This window comes from Taudactylus pleione, unplaced genomic scaffold, assembly GCF_031769625.1.
Source record: "Taudactylus pleione unplaced genomic scaffold, aTauple2 ptg000687l, whole genome shotgun sequence".
Taxonomy (NCBI): domain Eukaryota; kingdom Metazoa; phylum Chordata; class Amphibia; order Anura; family Myobatrachidae; genus Taudactylus; species Taudactylus pleione.
The window spans coordinates 1,106,546-1,131,249 of NW_028285089.1; the positions used below are offsets into that span (position 1 = coordinate 1,106,546).

At 43.9% G+C, this 24,704-nt stretch overlaps 1 protein-coding gene across 1 annotated transcript in view; it reads left to right on the top strand.

Annotated features, from left to right (window-relative positions):
* Window positions 1-24,704, top strand: part of RABEP1 (rabaptin, RAB GTPase binding effector protein 1) — a 134,551-nt gene that overhangs the window by 45,130 nt on the left and 64,717 nt on the right. The window contains exons 4-6 of the mRNA XM_088456104.1: window positions 8,142-8,302; window positions 18,977-19,096; window positions 21,872-22,007. Coding sequence (XP_088312230.1) covers window positions 8,142-8,302; window positions 18,977-19,096; window positions 21,872-22,007 — 417 coding nt within the window. The remainder of the gene's footprint in view (window positions 1-8,141; window positions 8,303-18,976; window positions 19,097-21,871; window positions 22,008-24,704) is intronic.

Consider the following 24,704-nt stretch of genomic DNA (forward strand, 5'->3'; position numbering starts at 1 on the left):
GAGAGAGCGCTGCCAAATCAGAGACTCTGTGTGCAGAAGAGAGAACGAGGAGAAAAAGTGTCTTCGCTGTCAACCATTTCAAGTCTACAGAGTCCAGAGGTTCAAATGGGAGAGCTTGTAGCCCCTTAAGAACCAAAGACAAATTGCACGGTGCTACTGTTGAAACAAAAGGAGGCTGAACTCGCAGAACTCCTTGGAAAAAAATTCTAACATCTGGTAATGAGGCAATCTTCCTCTAGAACTAGACTGCTAGTGCAGAAACCTGCACTCTCAAAGTGGCAAGGTGGAGACCCCGGTCTAATCCAGCCTGGAGAAAAGCCAGGATTCTTAAACACCTTAGAATCATACTTTCTGTGGGAACACCATAAACAAAAATAATGCCAAACCCTGTAGTAGATGCAGGCCGAGGCAGGCTTTCGTGCCCTAAGCATCATTTGAATTACAGAACTGGTAAAAACTTTTGCTGTTACGATTCAAGAGCCACGCCGTCAAAGCCAGACGAGGTAAGTCCGGATGCCAATAGGGACCCTGCATTAGCAGATCCTGCCATAGAGGAAGAGGATATGGAGTGTCTATGGATAGATTCTGTATGTTGGTGAACCAATGACGTCTGGGCCATGCCGGATCCACCAGTGTTTCTGTTCCGCCTTCCTGCTTGAATTTCCTGAGCACTCTTGGGAGGAGGGAAATCGGAGGAAAGAGATACGCCAGCTTAAAGTCCTATCTTACTGCCAGTGCGTCCACAAAGGCTGCTGATGAGTCTCTGGACCTTTGACCCGTACGTGGGGACCTTGTGGTTGTGACGTGATGCCATAAGATCTATTTCTGGTAGACCCCATTTTTAACCAGGAGCTGAAATACTTCCGGATGGAGAGACCACTCTCCGGCGTGTATGTCCTGGTGACTTAGGAAGTCTGCTTCCCTTTTGAGTACTCCCGATATTGCCAGAAGATGAGGTTCTGCCCATATCAAAACCTTTGTCACTTCATTCATGGCTGCATAACTTCATGTTCCTCCCTGATGGTTGAGATAGGCCACTGTTGTCGTTTTGTCGGACCGGGTCTGGACCGGCCTGCCCTGGAGCAGGTCCTGTGCCAGTGCTTTGTATACTGCTTGCAGTTCCAGAATGTTTATTGGCAGATGACTTTCCTGAATTGTCCATCCGAAAGGTGTGATGACCTGTCACTGCCCCCCATCCGCGAAGACTGGCGTCCGTGGTGAGAAGCACCCAATTTGGAAGCCAGAATGGGCGCCCTTTGTTCAGATGGTCCTTTTTCAGCCACCACAGGAGGGAGTGACGAACCTCCGGAGTGAGAATGATCCTCTGGGACCTTATTAGATGATTCTGTCCATTCCACCTGGAGAGAATCAATTTTTGCAGAGGCCTGGAATGGAACTGAGCATACCCCACCATGTGAACGGTGGATACCATTTATCGCAGGACCTGCATCGCTAATAAAATGGATACCCTTTGCTTGCATAGCAGCTTGTGTATTCACAATTATAGAGCCGCAATCTGGCAGAAACACCCTTTGTGCCCAAGAATCCAGTAGAGCTCCCAGATGTACCATCTGCTGTGTTGGAGCAAGAGATGATTTCTAACAATTGATGATCCAGCCGTACTTTTGTAGGCAGGCTATGGTCAGCTGAAGATGTTTTTTTTTTTTTTAAAACAACTGGAGTCTGCACCATTATCAGAAGGTTATCCAGTTATGGCAGAATTCTGACTCCCTGACACCTGAGTTAGGCTGTCATGACTGCCATTATTTTGGTAAATACCCGGGGAGCTGTAGATAGGCCAAAGGGTAGTCTCTGAAATTGGTCAGCAAACCGTAGAAATTGTTGGTTGGATGGCATAATAGGAACATGCAGATAAGCATCGTGAATGTCCAGAGAAACCATATAATCCCCAGGCTCCATTGCCAAAATAATTAACCAGAGAGTTTCCATACGAAACTTGGGTACATGGATAAACTTTTTGAGGGTTTTTAGATTTAGAATAGGGCGATGAGCCCCATTCGGTTTCTGAATCAGAAATAGATTGGAATAATAACCCCTTCCTTGTTGCGACACTAGAACCGGGATTATCACCCCTGCCTGCAGCAAGGAGTAAATGGCCTCCTGAAAGGCCAAGGCCTTGATAGGCTCCGATGGGGGAGTTGTACAAAAAAACACACTTCCTGGGAGGATGCCTCCATAAAGTGAGAGCATACTTCTCGTACCCAGGCATCTGTTGCGGTTTGATGCCAGTAGTCTGCAAATTGAAGAAGTCGACCTCCCACCTTAGGATCCCTCAGGAGGAGGCCCGTCCCATCAGGTCGAGGGTTTTTCGCCCAGTTTAGAAGTTGGACGTCTTGCCGACCCAGGCCTCTTAGTTTGTCACCTTGTTGTCCTGCGAGAACTAGACATCTTAGAGGAAGACTGTTTCCTTGCTCGTACCTGATGACGAAAGGACCAAAAAGAAACCTGCCTAGATTTTATTGTAGCTGTAGATGGCAGACCTGCTGACTTTGAAGCTGCCAGAGTAGCTATTATCTTATCTAACGCCAAAAAGTACTTTTCCATAGAAAGGTAAGACTTCCAGAGCCTTCTTTGATCAGTTTTCCAGAATCTGAACCAAATGGCCCTGCGTGCCACTATTGAAGCTGCTGATGCCTTTGAAGATAAAATTCCAGCATCTACTGCAGCTCCTCCCAAATGGGAAGCTGCGTCTCGTATATGAGAGAGATACATCATCTGTTCTCTGGTAGCATCTGATAGAAAGTCTTCCAATGCCCCCATCCATTCTTCAACAGCTTTGGCTACCCAGGCTCCAAATATTGTTTTAAGACGTGCTTCAATTTTTTTCTATATGTAGAATCCTTCAGAGAAGATGCTGACGGAATAAGCAATGTATAAATTCTGATTCAATACGTCACATGACCATCCACAGTAGGGGGTACCTCCCATTTAGTACAAACAGAAGCTGGGAAAGGATACAACCATGTTATTCTTTTATTCACATATAATTGTTTGTCCGGGTTACCCGATGCCTCTTCCATAAGCTCAGTGAGCTGCTCAGATATAGGAAACTCCATTTTGACCACCTTCCGGTGGTGTTTACACACTGAAGCCTTCTTACTATGAGTTGGTTCATCATCCTGAATATCTGGAGAATAACCCAGCGAATCATCTGATTCCTCTGATGATGCATCTGAATCCATATGTTGAGCAGACTGATAAATAGATAACTTGTGCTTAGGCGCCTTAGTAACTACCGGTCTACTTTCAACATTTGATGGTGCCATACTCTGACTAGAATGGCCATAAACATTCTTCCAGGAAGGATACATAGGAGGTGCAAACATTGATATGCTGTGGACACCCCATCCAAGGAGGCAGTGTGGGAGCAGCAATACGATCAACAAACTGCTTCATTGCCTGGGACAAAGAGGATACCCAAGATGGCTCTTGTACAGGGACAGGTAAACTGGACTGGTGAGGTGCCTCTTTATAACAGACAACACACAAACCATCCTTTACTTCCTGAGGGAACAAACTGGCCATACAGGATTTACATGAAACCAGCACAGGGGCCTCCCCCTTCTGTTTCCCTTTATCCTTTGACATGTTCAAGATAAAGGCAATACATGCAATGCTATGTGACAGCCTTCACCAATACTTAGTGAATGTGAAGTACCCAAAGAAAAACCTCCACCCCACAGGAATGGAGAGAAAAAAACAGTGATAGTTATAATTGACAGACAGAAATGAGACAGTATCAATAAAGCAGCTTTCAAACAGTCACATACAATGCATATGTAATATAATTACAATAAGCTGCACAAACAAAGAAATGGTAGGATATAGAGCACTATATACCTTATCCAAGGGAGAGGTATATAGGGAGACTGACACAAACCCTCCTGAGACCCAACAGCTACAGCAGTGCACAGATAGTGGACCATGAGCGTCTCATATACACGTAGAGTGTAGGCGGAGCAGCTCAGACGTGCAAAAACTTTTGTTGGTTCTGCGTCGGGGGAGCGCTTGCCTCCCCTAAGCTGCATCAACCAGCCGGGTACACGGGCCTCATGGCAGCAGAAGCATCTCCTGCTGATCTCCGGCGTCTAAAGAGAAGGCCCCGGCGGTCTAGTGCAGACGCGGACGCTCAGGGCCCTGACTGCAGCGGCTTCTGGTGCATCTCCAGCCCCAGAAACAAGGACTTCTGCGTGCGATTCCCCGTAAGCGAGTAATCGCCTTATCTGACATATACGTGCGTCCGGTTGCAGTCCGGGTCCCAGCATCGCTGCTAGCAAGCTCAGCCGTGACCTGCCGGAATCACCAGCCCTGTTACTGGTGGTGTGGCTCGGTGGAGGTAAATGGACTCGCAGCCCATGTGTCTTAATTCAGACGCTTAGTACTGCCAACCCAAAAACATAGAGAATAAAATAAAACCTAAAATAAAAGCTTAGGACTACCTGATCAGTCCTCTGTTACAAAGGTGCGTCTTAATCCTGCCACACCAAACAAACAACTGAAGGCCTGTGGCTAGGGGCGGGGTATATGGAGGAGGACCCGAGGCATCCTGGGAGCTGAAAGCTGTAACTGTTTGGTGCCTGGATCTCTCCAACCACATTATCCTCATGGTATCCATGTGGATTCCAATGGACCCTGAAGAGAAAAATCAGCAATTACCATGTCCCCTTGAGTTTGAAGGGGAACTCGGGAAAAAAAAGTCTAATATTGATTAACATGCAGCAGCAAATAGACAGGGGAAGCAGTGATCGTGGCAAGCGAAAAAGTAGGTGGGTCCCAGGGACCACTTGCTTTTGAGGAAACTTGGGGTCCTACTCTCCCGTTACTGGGTCCCAATACGAATTTTGCTTTTGAGCTCCCCATATGCTCTCTCCACATAGCATCAGACCATGCCCTACACATACACCATGGGAAAACGGTTAATGCTATAAAAACATTGCCTTGATCACACATAGCCAACAGGTGGGGGTAGAGAGGGGGATGAGTGCAGAAAACAGTTCGGATAGTGCTGGGGGTGGGTTCAGGTGGCAGGTAGCAGTTGGGGTAGAGGGGTTAAGGGCAGGCAGCAGTTGTAGAGCTGGGGGCTGAGGCAGGGAGGCCGAAGATGGGCTAAGGGCATGTGGCAGTTGGGGTAAAAAGGGGGGTAGATAACTTCTGGGGCAGTACTGGGGGACAAGGAGGGGTTTAGGGGCAGGCAGTACTCAGGGCCGAAGCGATGCAATCAGCCGGCCCTGCACAGCAGGTAGGCGCGGGGCTGCCGCCTCTCCATTTGCCAGGTGCCTGCTGAGGTTTTGTTACCAGAAGGTAGATAGCAGTTGGGGCAAGGAGGGGGTTAGGGATTGGCAGTACTGGTGGAGCAGTACTTATCACCTTCCTGCAGGGAGCCCCTGGCCGTGTCACCAGAGCCATCTCATCCAGTATAAGCTGCAGCCTCAGCTTGTCCCTCAGCCCCTGGGTGTAGAACAGTTTTCCAGTTACCCGGCTTACTTTTGTGCAGAGAGCTGGCTGAAGGAGTCGCTGATGAAGCGCAGGCTGCTAGAGGGGCCTTGCACCACCAATATGTTAGGGGTAACAATGCTGCTGCTACTTCAGCCAGGTGGCCGACGGGGAAGGTGTGCAGAGCCCTAGGAGGATTCAGAAGTGCCACTGGAGACAGAAATCTGGATTCAAATAGAGTGGTGTGCTAGCAGGCAGGGAGGGAGACACTGCAGATGGCATGGCGATTGGCTGGATGACACTACAGAAGGCTATTGGCTGTTGAGACACTGTAGGTGGCAATGGAGCTGATGTGACTTGCCCAAAAAACTCCAGTTCTTACTCATCTGTCCAAAGGACATTCTCACAGAGGCTTTGTAGCTTATCAATATACATTATAGTTTTTTTTTATAGAAAAAGAAAAAAAAAAGTGGTCCAGCGGGTGCTGTCCTTTTGTGTAGTACAGTGGTCTTCTCTATATCCCAGATATAATAACACACATCCCTCTCAGACAAACAAAAAGGATATGACACTGACTGTTGATTAATCCAACATATATGTAGATATTGACATAGAACACCAGGGAGCCTATCATAGACTCACCTAATCAAGGTGGGATACATTCATCAAAAGGTATCTTTACTTTCCTTTTATCCTCATTCATTTGTGCAGCAGGTAAATAGTGTGTACACATATCCCCCTTAAGGGAATTAACTCGCCTGAATACAGGTATAAGCGTTCCCTAAAAGGTTTCTTTGTGTGTCCCAACAGTAAGTTGCTTTGAAAATACAATACTGAGTGCAAAAAATCCCAATAGTTTCAAGAAAAATAAGTCTTTTATTCCACAGAAAAAGACCAAAATATTGCATTACCTGTCTTTGTTTTTAAAGCAGGTTTTAGATGGGATACCTTTTGATGTTTGACTATGTGATTATAGATGATCCAGGTTTTTTTTTTGTGTACCAATACCTAGCTCCTCCCTTTGTTTGGTAAATTAGTAGATGGTGGGTATATAAGATGACATTTGGATGATCCCTGTACACCCTGAGGAAGGACCCTAATGGTCAGAAACGCGTTGGTGGTGGAAAGGGACTCTCCATTTGTGTGGATCCATGGTATTTTTTTCATCTTATGGGACTTTTTGGTTCTAACTGATTCCGGGTGAGAAGGATAGGTTAGACCTCCTTGACCATACTTTGGGGAGTACCCAATCCAAGGATCACTATTACTATTTTTTCATTCTACATTTTTTATTCTATGTTCTTGTTTTTTGGATTGTATTAAAGGAATAAAATCCTGTGTACACATCAGAACAAGGTAATGAACGACGGAACTATAGCCCATTCCGTCCTTCATTACCTGCAATGGGACCGCTTGCAATAGCGTCCGGTTGGACTGCAGCACGGCCTACCGGACCATGGTGCAAGCGGTTGCGGGACTGTGCGCATTTTGGGCGTACACACTGAGTGATGCGACCGATATGTTCCGATTCGACCGGAAACAACATATCACGTTGACATCGTCTCACTGTGTACCCAGCTTTAATGCAACATAGAGTAAAAATAAAATCGCAATCTCAAAAAGTATATCCACTAGAGACAATGTAACTTTGTAATTAAATAAACCACCACAGAGTTTATTTGTGAAAAATTTTGGGGGAAATTATTGCTTCAGCTCACTAATGGATCACTGCCAGGTATTGGCAGCTTAGCGCTCCCCAGATATACAGTCTGTTTAGCCACGATCTGTATTTGAGCAAAGGCAAGCTCCGTATTATAGCAGAAGTGATTCTTTACAGTAGATCAGTTGGTAAGATAATGATAAACATATGTCTATTAGGGTACCTGTTGCATCAACATGGAGCTAACGGTCAGCAGCCGTAGTAGTCTGAGACCCTGCCGGGTTTTACTCACGCTCTGTTTAGAATCTAAACTTTAGATAGTCCTGGCTTGTCCTCTTTCCGGTCATTGGGGAACAGCTATGTGTGATCCGACTGTGTCTGCTTGTATAAATGCAATTATTTATTATCTTTTCTAGGGAGTACCAACAAATCTGTTCAGGCCATTTTAGAATATCTTTGGAGAATAAGCAAAAATTGTATTTCTTTTCACAGTTTCTTTGCTTTCTTCTATGATATAGCAAAGTTATGCAGGTATAATATAGCTTTTAATGTCATCACTTTTCAGCAGGAATGAAGCATTGTTTCAATGAGCTGTAAGGGTACCAAATAATTTGTCCATGTCTGTATTATCATAGTGGAGTATTTTACGTTAACAAGGAGGTGAGCACAGAGTAAACATACACAAGTAAAAGCCCAAGCATGTAATTAAACATTTAATTAATAGAAAAGAAAGTATAAATAAACCCGCTATGTTTAGTTTTAGTATATATTTTCTGTATATTGGTGTAATTTTTTTTCCCACCCACTTTATGTACAATAAATGCTGTAAGATTGTATATATCTAAAAAAAAAAAAAATGGTGCCAACAGGGGGGACATGATGACAACATGATGTGCCTAGCACGTCTCCATAATATACAATATTATGATGTAAGGAACATTCCATGTTTTCTTCAACTCAACTGTTTTTCTTACCTTTAAAATGAATGCAAATAGTGCTATCAGTAGCGTTTTTTATTACCTCCTAGACACACTGCGCGAGTATGAACTTCAGTTTCATCGCAGATTGGAGCAGGAGCGTGGACAGTGGGGACAGTACAGGGAGTCTGTGGAAAGGGAGATTGCAGAGCTCAGGAGGCGTCTTTCTGAAGGCCAACAAGAGGAAAATCTGGAAAATGACATGAAAAAGGTGTGCATAGTTTTAAGATATATTGTGTTTTTGCAGACATACAGAGAGACTTGACCTTTGCTAGGTGGGATGCCTAAATGCATACGGATAATGCAACATGTGGGCACTCAACTTTTCATCCAACGAATCTACTGCAGGATCCATCTTTTTTTTATCAGTCCAGTCAACTGAACAACTTTATACACCTGAACAATTTTCTGTTGTTACAGAAGTAGGCGGACAATGTCTTCCAGTCTAGTGCTGATTACCCCCAAATTAGTTTAAAAAGTGTTGTAATGTCCCCCTCATTTCAGGATAACCATCACTGGGTTTTGCCAGCCTGGGCTGGTGAAATCATGATTTCATGGTGACCCCCCACACTTTTTTTTTTTGTTTGTTTCTTTCTAGTTTTTTCAACATACAGATACTGCTTCTGCGCACTGGAAAGGTCGTTGAGTGGTAGGGTTGGTTAAATTAACCATGTTTGATTTAACAAACATCTTGGAATTACCGTTTTTGGACCTGTTTTTGTGTGTTTTTTGGTAAGCAGATTATTATTGTATACTTTCATACCCTGCACGATTATCGTTCCAACCTGTTAACTAGTTGGCTGGGTGGAACAATAATCATGCAGTGTATGACCAGCTTTACATGAACTTCTCCTTTAATTGTAATCATCTCAAAAATATTGCAGGATACAAATTTGTCAATCATTGGCTAGAAGCATTTTACCCATAATTCAAATTTCAGTAGTTGTGTGAAAGGGCACCCCTGGCTGTGGCGTCAGTCCCCCGCTAGAAGGGGTCCGGAGCTGGTTTTAAATATAGGGGTAACCTCACGCCATTTTTTCCTCCCTATATTTAAAACCAGCTCTGTCCCAGCTGCCTCGTGCTGGTTCTTAAATTACAGTGGAGCCCTACAAAAAAAAATTTCTGTAATTTTAAGAGCCAGGACTGGCTTGTTAGACTTTTTTGAGGGGGAGGGGGGAACCTCACGTCATTTTTATTTTTAAACATTAACCCGTTTTTTTTACAGATACAACATAAGCAGCTTACACACATCTCACTGATATGTGCAGGCTGCTTGCTAGGGAGAGTTGTGCAGAGGGAAATCACTGCAATCTCGGGTAACATAAATCACTCAAGCTTGCTTATAAATCACCTCAGAATCTCGACCTACATCACCATCAGTAAATTCGTTAAGCTTCAAATCGCCTGTTGGCAAATTTGGGGGAAAAAAAGAGGAAAAAAATCACCCGAGTTCCAACGATTTATACCGACATGAATCACTTTGCAAATCGTGTCAATCCCAATTCTAAAGGCGGGTATCCACTTATAGATATACAAACGAGCACAATTGCGACATTGCAATCGTGCTCTCGTTTGTATATCTAGTGAGGTGCCTAGACTGAAAGTTCACTAGTTCAGTCCCGGCACAACCCTCATCCCCGCACATGCTGAATCTGACCAAAACATGCCCGATGCATGCGCGATTTGCAAGCGATTGAACGATAACGACGTCGTTATCGTGCAATCGCTTGGTTAAATTGCTAAGTGGATACCCCCCTTTAATAAATTTACTCCATAGAGTGGAGGATAAATATATTTTGAACAAACCTGTGTAGTGTCATGCCCTGTTTAGGAAATGGAAGCATTCATGTCTACATACAAATAAATAGTGCAACCTGAATGATCAACAGATTTAAAGTAAAAAAAAAAAATGTCTAATCCATTTTGGTTGCTAACATACTCATGTCTCTTCATATACTGGGTATTAGATGCTGCAATATTGTGACATTTACATCTATGGGCCGTATTCAATTAGGTGCGAAAAGCCGAGATCTGTGAAAAAGTATCGCCGACTGCGACTTTTCGCCTGTCGGAAAAGTATAGCCGTATTCAATTCCATTCGCTTTTCACGTACGCAAAAACGCAATGCAGTGTATTAGGCAAAAAAGATTTGCCTATGAATAGGTGGAGAAAAAAAGTGCAAAATCGCTATTATGGGGTGCAAAGGTGGGGAAACCACTCTGCACCCTTGGGATAGCCCCCCAAAGGATAACTGCATCAATAACCCCTAAAAATATTAGAGGAACACCCCAAAAAAATGACTTAGAAAAAGGGTCCGAAAAAGTTCCAAGTCGGGGTACAAACTTAAGAACTGGCGGAATAGACTTTTGAGGGGTCTGCAAGTAGGGGTGAGGTGTTTTTTTTTTATTTTATTGCAGGTGCATGCTTCAGGTGCGTTTTTTTAAGTTTTTTAAGACTTTAGCGACTTTAAACCATGCTTGCACCCATTTTCAAGTACCCCATATTTGACAGGAGTACTTTATTTTGTTGGAAAAAACTGCTTTATGCTATTCTTCACCACTTGTGCAAAGACGCTAATTAGAAGAAAATGACACCCCTTAAGTACCCCAAATAACTTTTATTAGGGCTATATGGGGACATGTACATTGATCCCCAATGTTAGTGCATCTTTAGGGGGTGTCAGGCTGATTTCACCAATTCCGACAGCATTTTTCCCCTAGTTTACATTCGCGGGTTTGCGTTTTTCGCGTGTTTTGGAATTGAACATGGCGAATCTCGGGAACGTGCGATGTTTCCGCTGCTAAAATACGTGATGTAGGCAAAGTCCGGCAGGCAAAAAAGTATCTTGGGTGCTAAACGAATTGAATACCGCCCTATATCTGCAATGAGTCATGGTAACAAAAGGTTTAGGTATCATTTTAATTGGACAGTGATGTCTTCAGCCCTATGATAATGTAACAAATGTAACAAAGTGATATGGGTAGGCTGGGTGTCCACAGGAAAGTTATTAGTTGAAGATATTTGTATTAGTCTTGATAAGGAGCTTTGTAAAAGAAATGATTTAAATTACATCTTAATAAAATGTTGTGTGACTTTTTCATGTATTGTTATTATTAATGTGTCTTCACTTCCATACAATCCAGTTAGACAGCACTTTTGCTGAATTTCTTGGCCACTAGTCAGTGCAGATCAGTTGTAACATGTAGTCAGTGTACATTACACAATGACACAATCAGTGCTTCTACAGACAGCAGCTTATGATGCACTAGGTTTAGGATCTCACTAACAATTGCACAGAAAAATAGAAAATATATAGTGCAAACACTTGGTGCAGTCCAATCGCACAACTATGCACAATAATCTTAGTCTCATATTGTATTTAGTTCTATGTAGTTTACTTAAATCTGTCAGGTCCTTAGAGTGTTTCAATTCATGCATATAACATGTAAAAAATTAACAATAAAGAACCATAGTGCAGCATTTAAGAGCATAAAATTCAACCATAAAAGTATATTCAATTAGGTGCGAGTTTACCAAAAATCTCGCACCTGCAGGGTTTTTCCTTCAGGTGCAAGATTTTTTGTATTCAATTTATGCAAGGTTTTGTTTTGTTTTTTTCAGTGCTCAAGTTATTTTTTCGAGCACCTCCAAATTGTTAGGACTTGCTTCTGGACTCCTGTAGTACCCACCCTATTGACTGACTGAGCAATTGGAATTTTCCAGTTAGCTTAATTAGTATTTAATTACTCACCTTCAGCAGCGCATGTTCTTCTAATCTGGATCTCTTCTTCATCTTCTAGTATTGTAGACAGTGTCCTTGTACTGGCCGGGCACAGGACAGGTACTACCCCTAAGGTTAGTTTCACACACAACTTTTTTTCAGATGGACCGACATATGACTTCCTTTCACATGCAACGGATTTTATTCGGATTAAACAAGCATTTACTACAGCCATGGCCAAAAGTTTTGAGAATGACACAAGTATTGGTTTTCACAAAGTCTGCTGCTTAAGTTTTTATGATGGCAATTTGCATATACTCCAGAATGTCCATGAAGAGTGTTCAGATGAATTGCAATTAATTGCAAAGTCCCTTTTTGCCATGACAATGAACTTAATCCCAAAAACAACATTTCCACTGCATTTTAGCCCTGCCACAAAAGGACCAGCTGACATCATGTCAGCGATTCTCTCGTTAACACAGGTGAGAGTGTTGACAAGGACAAGGCTGGAAATCATTCTGTCATGCTGATTGAGTTAGAATAACAGACTGGAAGCTTTAAAAGGAGGGTGGAGCTTGAAATCATTGTTCTTCCTCTGTTAACCATCATTACCTGCAAGGAAACACGTGCAGTCATTATTGCTTTGCACAAAAAGGGCTTCACAGGCAAGAATATTGCTGCTAGTAAGATTGCACCTAAATCAAACTTTTATCGGATCATCAAGAACTTCAAGGAGAGAGGTTCAATAGTTGCGAAGAAGACTTCAGGGCGCCCAAGAACGTCCAGCAAGCGCCAAGGCCGTCTCCTAAAGTTGATTCAGCTGCGGGATCGGGGCACCACCAATTCAGAGCTTGCTCAGGAATGGCAGCAGGCAGGTGTGAGTGCATCTTCACACACAGTGAGACGAAGTCTTTTGGAGGATGGCCTGGTGTCAAGAAGGGCACCAAAGAAACCACTTCTCTCCAGGAAAAATATCAAGGACAGACTGATATTCTGCAAAAGGAACAAGGATTGGTCTGCTGAGGACTGGGGTAAAGTTATTTTCTCTGATCCGCTTTCAGATTGTTTGGGGCATCTGGAAAAATGCTTGTCCAGTGAAGGAAAGGTGAGCGCTGCCAGTCCTGTGTCATGCCAACAGTAAAGCATCCTGAGACCATTCATATTTCAGGTTGCTTCTCAGCCAAGGGAGTGGGCTCACTCACAATTTTGCCTAAGAACACAGCCATGAATAAAGAATGGTACCAAAACATCCTCCCAAGAGCAACTTCTCCCAACCATCCAAGAGTTTGGTGACGAACATTGCCTTTTCCAGCATGATGGAGCACCTTGCCATAAGGCAAAAGTGATAACTAAGTGGCTCTGGGAACAAAACATCGAAATTTTGGGTCCATGGCCAGGAAACTCCCAAGACCTTAATCCCATTGAGAACTTGTGGTCAATCCTCAAGAGACGGGTGGACAAACAAAAATTCACAAATTCTGAAAAACTCCAAGCATTGATTAGGCAAGAATGGGCGGCAATCAGTCAGTACGTGGCCCAGAAGTTGATTGACAGCATGCCAGAGCGAATTGCAGAGGTCTTGGAAAAAGAAGGGTCAACACTGCAAATATTGACTCTTTGCACAAACTTAATATAATTGTCAATAAAAGCCTTTGACACTTATGAAATGCTTGTACTTACTTCAGTATACCATAGTAACATCTGACAAAAAGGTCTAAAAACACTGAAGCAGCAAACTTTGTGAGAACCAATACTTGTGTCATTCTCAAAACTTTTGGCAATGGCTGTACAAGGCCACCGGACTTCTGAAATATGTGTGTGTGAAAGCATGCATAGAGTTATGTGAGACACTTAAGTTCTGGAGACGGCACGTCACAGGACATCTATCAATAAACATTCTAGAACTACAAGCAGTATGCAAAGCACTTGTCATGGCACAGGACCTGCTCCAGGGCAATCCGGTCCAGATCCAGTCCGACAATGCGACAACAGTGGCCTACCTCAATCATCAGGGAGGCACAAGAAGTGACAAGGGTTCTGATTTGGGCAGAACGTCATCTTCTGGCCATCTCAGCAATATTCATACCGGGAGTACTCAATTGGGAAGCAGCCTTTCTAAGTCGCCAGGACATGCACGCCGGAGAATGGTCTCTCCATCCAGGAGTGTTTCAGCTCCTGGTAAACAAATGGGATCTACCAGAGATAGATCTCAAGGCATCACGTCACAACCACAAGGTCTCCAGGTACGGGTCTAGGTCCAGAGACCCATCAGCAACCTTCGTGAACGCACTGGCAGTAACATGAGACTTTTAGCTGGCGTATCTCTTTCACCGATCTCCCTCCTCCCAAGAGTTCTCAGGAAATTCAAGCAGGAATTACGGAATAGTAATACTGGTGGCTCCAGCTTGGCCCAGATGTCATTGGTTCACCGACATACAGAATCTGTCAATAGATAGTCTGTATCCCCTTCCTCTATGGCAGGATCTGCTAACGCAGGGTTCCTGCCAGCATCCGGACTTACCTCGTCTGGCTTTCACAGGCTCTTGAATCTTCCATCCTAAGAGCAAAAGGTTTTTCCAATTCTGTAATTCTAACGATGCCTAGGGCACGGAAGCCTGCCTCTGCCAGCATATATTACAGAGTTTGGCATTCTTTTGATCAATGGTGTTCCCACAGAAAGTATGATCCTAAGGTGTTTAGGATTTCCAGGATACTGGCTTTTATCCAGGCAGGTTCAATGGTGTTCCCACAGAAAGTATGCTCCGAAGGTGTTTAGGATTTCCAGGATACTGGCTTTTCTCCAGGCAGGTCTAGACTGTGGTCTCCGCCTGGCTACTTTGAGAGTGCAGGTTTCAGAGAGAGTCTGGTTCCAGAGGAAGATTGCCTCAATACCAGATATTAGAATTTTTTTCCAAGGAGTTCTGCGAGTTCAGCCTCCTTTTGTTCCACTGTTGGCACTGTGGGATTTGTCTTTGGTTCTTAAGGGGCTACAACCGCCTCCATTTGAACCTCTACACTCTGTAGATTGTAAGTGGTTGACAGCGAAGACACTTTTTCTTCTCGCTATCTCTTCTGCTCGCAGAATCTCTGATTTGGCAGCACTTTCCTGTCGCTCTCCATTTTTGATTTTTCACCAGGATGACGCTGTTCCTTGTACAAGGGAGGGTTACCTTCCTAAGGTAGTGTCCCTTTTTCATGTAAATGAAGAAATTGTAGTTCCAGCTTTTCAGGCTCCAGATCTTCCTGTAGGTGAAGCCCCTCTGGATGTAGTTTGTGCTCTGCATATTTATGTGCAGCGCACAATCTCTGTTAGAAAATCAGATGCTCTTTTTTTGTATTATATGGCTTTTACAAACGAGGATGGCCAGCTAACAAACAGACTCTGGTGAGATGATTATCTCTCAGGTGTACACATAGGCTGATCACCCTGTCCCACCCAAGCACGGAGACAGCACATTCTACTCTGTCTGTAGGTCCATCGCGGGAATTTAGTCGTAGTGCCTCTGCTGAACAATTGTGTAAGGCAGCCACGTGGTCTTCTGTCCACACTTTTCTTAGGTTTTATGCCTTTGATACTTTTTCTCTGAGGATGCTTCCGTTGGGCGACGAGTTCACCTTTTTGCTCAGGAGCAACCCCCCGCTCTAGGGGAACTGCTTTAGGACATCCCCATGGTATCCCTGTGGATCCCCATGGACCCTGAAGAAGAAAATAAGAGTTATGATAGACTTACCTAGATAACTCCTTTTCTTTGAGGTCCATAGGGTGCATAGGGCACCCACCCTGACGCACCTGGCTGCATGGGTAATTTTTTATTTCGCTCACAGATTCCCTTATTTTGTGTGAGTGTTTCTGGTGTACGATTGCTCTTCCTTCTCCTCTTTCCTTCTCCTGCCTTGAAGCTTGTTAACTAAACTGAAGTTCTATGGCTAGTGGCTGGGTACATATGGAGGAGACCCAAGGCATCCTGAGAGCTGAAGCTTTAACTGTTTGGTGCCTGCTCTGCCCCATGGTATCCCTATGGACCTCGAAGAAAAGGAGTTATCAAGGTAAGACTACCATAACTCAATTTTTTTTGCCGGACGGGCAAATTCGTTGTGTGTGAAATACTACCTGCTTCCCACTACCTCTTACCCTGCACCCGCTCCTCGCACACAGTCCACACTACTGCTGCAAACCCTGCACCCACTCCCCGCACACGCTGCCGCTTACCTTGCACCAGCTCCCCGCACTTACTACACTACCGCCGCTAACCCTGCACCCGCTCCCCACACATGGTCTTGACAGCCGTCCCCAGGCTGACTATTATGTGTAACTTTCAAGTAAGCCAACTTCTATAGGGACCTTTCTTAGGTGGTGGTGAAGACTATTGTGTATTACTATTTATATTGGTGTGGTACAAAACATCGGCGTTGACGATGACTGCATGTCCACCGCAGCCTAACCCTGACATAGACTGACGACATTCACAATGTTGACATTCTGGTGTTCACATTATAATGAGAGATAGTAGAACATGATATTTTTGTTGTATGTTGCTACAGTTTAGTTGCAAGTTTTATTGTATCCTTATAGAGTAGCTGTCACCTCTGAAACAAGTTTATCTTTCTGTAAGAAATTATTTTTCTGAATGTAAGCTGATCGGTGCTCCACTTCTCCACGTCAGCTGACTGGGTACACACTGAACAGATATATCAGCAAATCGAGTGTTCTGTAGCTATATCGGCAGATGATGGTTGCTCATACACACTGAACAACCATCATCTGTGTGTTGGAGGGGGGTGGGTCCCGCCGGCCAGGGGTGTTTCATGCCCCCCTCCCCGCCGCTGCAACGTACACACAGCTCGATGCCCCAATATATCTGCAGATATTTTGGGCATCGGCTGTGCAGCACAGTGAACGACGAAGCTCACAGGCGGTGTGCGTTCGGTATCCCGACGTTCGGGATGCCGACGCTTACGTTACTACCGGTGCCATAATACTGACGCCGGTCAGAATCCCAACCATCAGGATGCCAAAGGTAAGTAACGGGGTTGGGGGGAGGGTTTAGGTTAGGTTTCGGGTTTAGGGATAGGCACAGGGTTAGGCACTAAGGGGAGTGGGTAAGGTTTAGGGTGCGGGGAGGGGGAGGTTATGTTCAGGCACTAGGTTAGGGTTAGACACCAAAGAGGGAGGGTTAGGGTAGGGAGAGGGGGAGTGTTAGCATATCTACCAAGTGTCGGTATGTTAACAATGTCGTGTTTTCTATAATTTTTGTATCCTCCTTTAATTCAGAACCTGCAAATTGAGAGTATTCTTCCCTTGTCTATGAAATGTTGGTATACTGATGCAATGTTATACATTATAAAAAAATATTAAGAATTTCAATTATTCTGTATATTGATAATTTTAGAAAATATTGAATTGGTTTTATTTCTCATCTAAAAAATATGTAACACAAATTGTATTAACATTTTATATATTTTGTTTGTTTTAGACAATAAATACAAGCTTAAACTAATTTTTTGCTTTAGAATTTTTATTTAGTTGTAGTCAGTGACGGATTTTACCTAGGGGCTGCGAGGCTGCAGCCCCCCCCAGTAATATCCTCCACTACAGTGAGCCAGTGCAGTCCGTGACTACACTGGCTACGCTGTGACTGGAGGTGGCTTCCTATTGGAAGCGCCACCTGCCAGTCACGCACAGGACAGGCAGCCCCAGTTGGAGGTGTCTCCTCCCTCTGGGACTGCCAATCCGGGCTGCCATAAGCAGAGAGTGGCTTCCGCTGGAAGCCGCTGCTCTGCCTTTCTGGCAGCCCTACAGTGCTTCTTGGGGCTACTACCAGTGCAGCCCCGAGAAGCTGGTCTAGTGTTATTCGCATGCGTGGCGCTACTACCACTCATGCGTAAGTCTCGGTGCCTAACATTCATTGTGCAGGCGCCGGGACCAGGAGCAGTGGCAGCCCCCCTCAGGTAAGATGGCAGGTGCCACTGCTGGATGTAGTGTATTAATATATTTTCAAAATGAAAGGAAAATGAGATTAACTAGACAAAGGTATCTAAATGTTGGCAGCCTGATCCAAAAGCTACAGACAAATTTATTAGGGTTACATTTATGTACATTGGCAGTTAACACCATTGTACTTTATCATAATATTTTCTTTAACAATTATTTGAAGGTCAATTAAAATAGCCCAAATTACCAGCACCTTATACACAGCCTGCACCTAATTCATTAAACAAACTACACAAGGGTGTAAGTAACATATAACAAGTCTCTGTCTTATGGATGATTAAAGCAGTCTATGCCCCCGGAAAAGCATTACATGCTAGTCTTTACCCCTATAAAATTAATAAACCCTCCTGTTCCCCATGAAAATCATTTCACGTCTGTCTGTTGCTTAATTAGAGTTGGTTTCTGACATCTGGTGCTTCTGTATATTACGTTCAGCGCTGTTACTACTACCACAGCCAGAGGTAGTTCTAGGAAATTACTGTTATGACAGAACTAGTGTTTTTGGCATGAGCAACTCCAGCTGTATAATTAGTAATGGCAGTAGACATAATTGAAAATGAATTAGTAATTTATATAGTGATTGCTGGACTGTTATTCTCAGGCAATTTCCACACACTCTGGTGTCCATTATTTTAGTCGCCTGGTGATTGGTATTTGCACAGTCCCTAGATATTAGTGTTCTCTCAAAGTGGAGGGCATATATTATTTTTAAAGGGCAAAATTTTAGATGTGATGTATCGCTACAGTAGCTGTAGCAAACACTAGATATTCTAATACTATTTGCAATAACTGAAGGCTGCTGAAGTTTATTTACAGGGCCGTAACTAGAGTGGTGCGACCAGTGTCATGGCACAGGGCAGGGGGCGCTGTTTGGGCCTGTCAATTTTCTGTTTATTATCATGCTCACTTGTAGCTTCCTCTTCTGTTTTCCCCAGCATCTCCTGGCCTCCCCTATCTCTTGCCTGGCGCTTCCCCGTTAAGCCACGGACCTTTTTTGGATGCTCGTCTTATGTCCATATTTTAAAAAATAGGGGGGGGGGGGGCACCAATACTCTTTCTGGCACAGGGCACCAAAAAGTCTAGTTACTGCTCTGGTATTTACACTATTGGGGGATCCATGTTAGACTATTTTCCTGTGGGATAATAAATTATGGCTTTTGTTCGGATTACAGGCCCAAGAGGATGCAGAAAAACTGCGCTCAGTAGTGATGCCCATGGAAAAAGAGATTGGGACTTTAAAGGAGAAGTTGACAGAAGCTGAGGAGAAGATAAAAGAGCTTGAGGCGTCCAAGGTTATACAAGCTGTTGCCTGTTCATATTGTGCTAACCCTTCAGCCGTTTGCAGTAGCAAAAAATGTGTTGGAACAAGTGAGAAATAGTGTAAATGTCCAAGTAAAGTCTATTAAGGGCCTGATTCAGATTTTGGAATGGAGTAAAAAAGATCAAGTAACTGTGAATCTTGGTAAATCCATGCTGCACTGCAGCTGGGGGCAGATGTAAAATGTTCAGAGAGATTTAGATTTGGGAGGGGTGTGTCCAAACTGACATCTAAGGCCCCTATTCAATTAGCCGCAAAAAAGTATCGCCAGGCGGAAACTTATCTCCGTATTCAATTGCAAACACTTTTCGCGTATGCGAAAACGCATTGCAATGTATTAGGCGAAAAAGATTCGTCTATGAATAGGTGGAGAAAAAAAGTTTAAAATTGCTGTTTTGGGGTGCAACGATGGAGAAACCACTCAGCACCCTTGGTACAGCCCCCCAAAGGATAACTGCGTCAAAAAATCCCTAAAAAAGTTGAGGAACATCCCCAAAAGAAACCACTTTGAAAATGGGGCGAAAAAGTGCAAAGTGGGGGTACAAACTTAAAAACTAGCGAAATAGACTTTTGGGGGGACTGCAAGTATGGGTGAGGTGTATTTTGGATTACAGGTGCTTGCTGCAGGTGCATTTTTTAAAAGTTTACTTTAGCAACTTTTAACCATGCTTGCACCCATTTTCAAGTACCTCAAATTTGACAGTACTTATTTTCATAAAAAAACCTGCTAAATGCCATTCTTCACCACTTGTGTAAAGACGCTAATTAGAAGAAATTGACACACCTTAAGTATCCCAAATAGCTTTATTAGGGCTATTCGGGGGCATGTACATTGATCCCCAATGTTAGTGCATCTTTTAGGGGGTGTCAGGCAGATTCCCCAATTCTGACAGCACTTTTCGCCTGGTTTGCATTCGCTGGGTTGCGTTTTTTGGAACTGAATAGGGTACGTGCGCGATCAGTTCCGCGTTTAAAATACGTGATGTAGTCGAAAAGTCCGGCAGGCAAAAATGTATTGCGGGCGCGAAACTAATTGAATACGGGCCTAAATTGCAGTGTGAAGATAAAGCTATCCAGCATTTGTGGGCTCTATGCAGAAGCTGCCAGTAGTTACCCTGCATGCAAAAAAGTATGTATTTGTACCCTTTGTATTGAAACATGGTTTGTCTCGGTACACAGTTAAGGTGCATATACATGTAACGATTTTTTTAACGATTTGTCGATAACGACGTCATTATCATTAAATTGTTAAAAAAAAATCATTCACTTTATGAGTTATAACGATGATCACGGATGTGCACTCCCGTTTGTAGTTATCGTTCATCGTTTATTTCAGACTGTCCAACATGACGATTTCATTAAGGGAAGGAACATTATTCATTTATCGTTCAAAAAATCGTTCATTACACTTCAAAAAATCGTTCACTTTTTCAAGGGAAAATCTGACAGAAAATCGTTGGTTACAAATTCGTTGTGTGTATGCACCTTTATTTGCTTTATCTTACTTTATTCCCAACTCTGAATCAGACCCTAAATTTACAAATTTAGTTCCAGTTTGCAGCCTCTTGGCAAATAATCCAACTAGTTCCAATAAATGCATTTTTTTATTACTTTTCATCTACTTACAGGTGACCTTTAATTTGGCCACGTGTGCTTTTAATCTGCGTCTCATTTACCATATGCCCGTGTGCATTTAAGATGTGCGTTTTGTTTCATTTGAATCAGGTTTGATTAATGCCTGCATCCTGATGCATTGCATGGTTTTGGAGGAGTGCTATTCTCTCTGCAGTCTGCTCTGGAATCACTCTGTGTTAGTTTTTATTGAAAGACGGACCCAAATCGGAATACAAACTAGTAAATATAATAGCAGGATAGGTTTGACCCATAAAATGACTGGCTGAATCAGGAACCCAGATCCTTTCTTTACTATAGCTCTATCGCAGCAAACCTTAGCTTTTCTCAGAGGTCCTAGTACAATATATGGAACAACTGCTCATGCATGGAGGTGTGGAAGAAGGAACACCACTCATGTATTTTTACAAATAACGGCCCAATTGTTTAAATCCTGCCCACCCTTGAACAATCTGCTGTATAGTTTGCAGGCAAAAATCTTGTCCTTTGCAGGATCAGCCTCTTCCTAGAATGACATGTAGTGCTGACCTGTCAGTCAGTACAATGCCAACCGGGGCCGTAACTAGGGTAGTGCTACCTGTGCCATGGCACAGAGCACCGCAGGGCAGTGGGCGCTGTTTGGGCCTGTGAGTTTTCTGTTAATTATCATTCTCACTTGTAGCTTCTTCTTATTTTATCCCCTGCATCTCCTGACCTCCCCTATCTCTTCCCTGGCCCTTTCTTCATGAGGCCATGGTCCTTTTTTTGGTGCATTATGTCCCTATTTAAAAAATTGGGGGGGTGCCGATGCTCTTTCTGGCACAGGGCACCAAAAAGTCTAGTTACGGCTCTGTTGCCAACTAGGTGTCCACAGGCATGTGCTGAGCCTACAGTCTGTTTCTCCTTTCCAAGACTCCTCAATATGGTAACTCTGTAAAGGCCACTTTTCTGAAACATATTTGCAACTTGTTACCAGGGACTATTGTCCCTAATTAATTCTCACTTTTTAAATGAGCCAGTGTCTAGTTCCTGGGCAGAAATGTTTAGGATGAGTTAAAGTAACTTTTTTGCATGTATTTTTCATCATTCCCTGCCTTGTATTAGAGAATTTAGCTCACACTTTTCATCTATTTGCTAGGTGAAGGAATTGAATCATTATCTTGAAACTGAAAAATCCTGTCGGACAGACTTGGAGATGTATGTAGCTGTTCTGAACACTCAAAAGTCAGTTCTTCAAGAGGATGCTGAGAAGCTACGAAAAGAGCTGCATGAAGGTAACTACAGATTTGCAAGATAGTTTTATTATATAATGTGATTGTGTTTACTAGAGATTTCAGAAAATGAGATTTTAATTTTGAAGAATGTTGGGGTTCTACAGCTCAATTCCTGGGCCTAGAGAGACATTTATAATACATCTACACCTGCTTGTTTATATTGTTTTTGTATGTGAATGGATCTATTCTAGAAACCAGACCCTGATTTAAAGTAAGCTATGATTTGCTTCTGCGTTACTAGTGTATGTGTACACTTTAAAAAAAAATACTGAATCATGTGATAAATTGATGCAATGGCAAAAATAATTTGATCTCCCATTTATATAAACAGTGATCCACATGCTGTAGCCCAACTGCTTTGCATGTACTTTCGTTAAGGCTAACATGTTGTAAGTGAGCTGTTATCTACTATCCATATCTTGATGTCAGGTTGTGAAGCCAGTTTTATCAAATCGCACTCTCTGTGCTCACACTTACCTAGGATCAGGCATTGGCATCATATAAAAGACACACAGGAGACGTTTTGACAAATGAAAATATAAAGCAGCCCTAGCCAGCCTGTGGCTCTCCAGTTGTAGTGAAACTGCAAGTCCCAGCATGTCCTGTCACAGTTTTGCTGTTAGGGAATGCTAAATCTGTCAGGGCATGCTGGGATGTGTAGTTTCATAACAGCTGGAGAGCCACAGGTTGGCCAGGCCTGATATAGAGTGTAAGCTCCTCTGGGGCAGGAACTGATACAAGTGATTAAATGTATTCTGTAAAGCCCTGCGTAATATGTAGGCGGTATGTAAACCAAAACTATTATAAAAAAAAAAAAGGCTCATATGGTAGAACACACTCACAATTTACTCCAGTATACGAATGAGATTCTAAATTGTGCTTTGTCTCCCTTATTTTCTGCCAGACTTGTTCAAATAAACTGTTAAATTCCCATTCCAGTTTTTCTCTTATCACATTGTTATTCACTGACCTTTAGTAACTTAACAGACAACATCTATAATATGCTCATTTATATTGAACTATTATGATTCACACTTTTTACTTGCCATAGTGGACCAGGTTGCCTTCCTTCTATTACACTTGCAATATGCTAAAAGAACACTAACTATAGTTTTTTTTTAAATGACCACGTTTTTATTCTTTCTTAGTTGAGTTTAACATATCTATCTCCAATTCACGTGCAGACACGAATGCGGGCCGATTCCCCATTCTGCCAATGTCGATCCGATCCGCTGATCGGCGATTTGATGAGGAGGTCTGTAAAATAGTACATGGTAACAATCCCTGACTATTTTGGGAATCGGTGAATCGAGGATTGTCCAACATGTTGAATTCTCCTGATTTCCCCAACCCAGGTATCAGCAGAACGGGGAATTGCCCAGTAGCTGCCTGATGTATAGGCCCATTAACTCTACATGAGAAGTGTACTGCTCACTCTCACTATATACATTTGAATGTATAGTGGAAAATGTTTGTGCAAGTACTTTTTCACACTATGGGATGGAAGGGTTAGACTGTTCATTTTTAATCATTCAATGCACATGGCCTGCAAAACGAATGTGTTCTTTTTTTTATTTCAGTATTTTCACCTATCATGTACATATCCAAAATATTCTTCCTACACTTCAGCAAGTAAAAGATCAAGTATGCATGATAAAATGCTAACATTCTTTTTCTACTTCAGGGTCCATAGGGTATCCACAGGATACCTTGGGGTGTAGGTGTGACGTCAGTCGCTGGGCACCATAGAGTTAAGCTTTTCTGCCTCCCAGGATGCACTAGGGTCCCCCTCCTATACCCCGCCCCCGAGCCAAGGCACCTCAGTTTAGTTTGGTGCCCGGCCGGAGTCGGGTGCACCTGTCGGAGTGGGGGCTAGAAGAGCCCCTGAAGCTTTCTTCAGTGCAGCTGTGGCTGCACATCTGGATGTACAGCATGGACAGTCAGTCCTGACGTCCATGCTGTCTTCCCTACACCCCCGCCGGTACCAGAACGCCGGTACCGATCCGGGATGCTGGTGAACATCGGGGGTCACAGCTAGCGGTGACCCCAGATGTTCCGGACCATGGCCGGATCCAAGGGGGGCAAAGGTAAGCAGCGGGGTCCCGCGGTGGGTCCCCGCTGGTCACATGGTCCTAAGTCCCCAGGCAGGGGGCTCCCTGGGGACTGGCTGCAGCGTGGAGCCAGGCGACCAACCTGCGCTTTCCACTACCCCCTGGGACAGCGGACCGCAGCAGAGCGGTAGCGCTGCGGCGTCCCAGGGGTTAAATGCATGCCAGGGGAGCGCGCCTTCCCTGTCTCACAGCCGGCGCCTCCCCCGCTGCACACAGCCCTCTCTGCATACTGCCGACTAGTCCTGTGGCAGCGCTCCTCCCCCAGGCCAGCCTCCTCTCTGCTCCTCGGCGGCCATCTTCTCCAGAACGCATGGTGAACGCTGCTGGAAGCGCTGGACGGAAGCATCGTGGTCTGGGTCCCCCCGCATACCTCTCCTCCGCTGTGGTCAGGTCTGTGTATGCAGCGCTGTGTCCTACCAGGCCCTGTGTCTGCGTAGTTGAGTGATCAGCGCTGTTAGTGCAGGAATTGATTTTCTTTGCATTGTATGTGACTGTGCTAGCGCTGCTGCCTGTAACTTTTCTCTAAACTGTCAGCTTTATTACTGTCCCTGTTCTTTCTGCTAAGCCCTTGCGGTGCGGTGCTGCA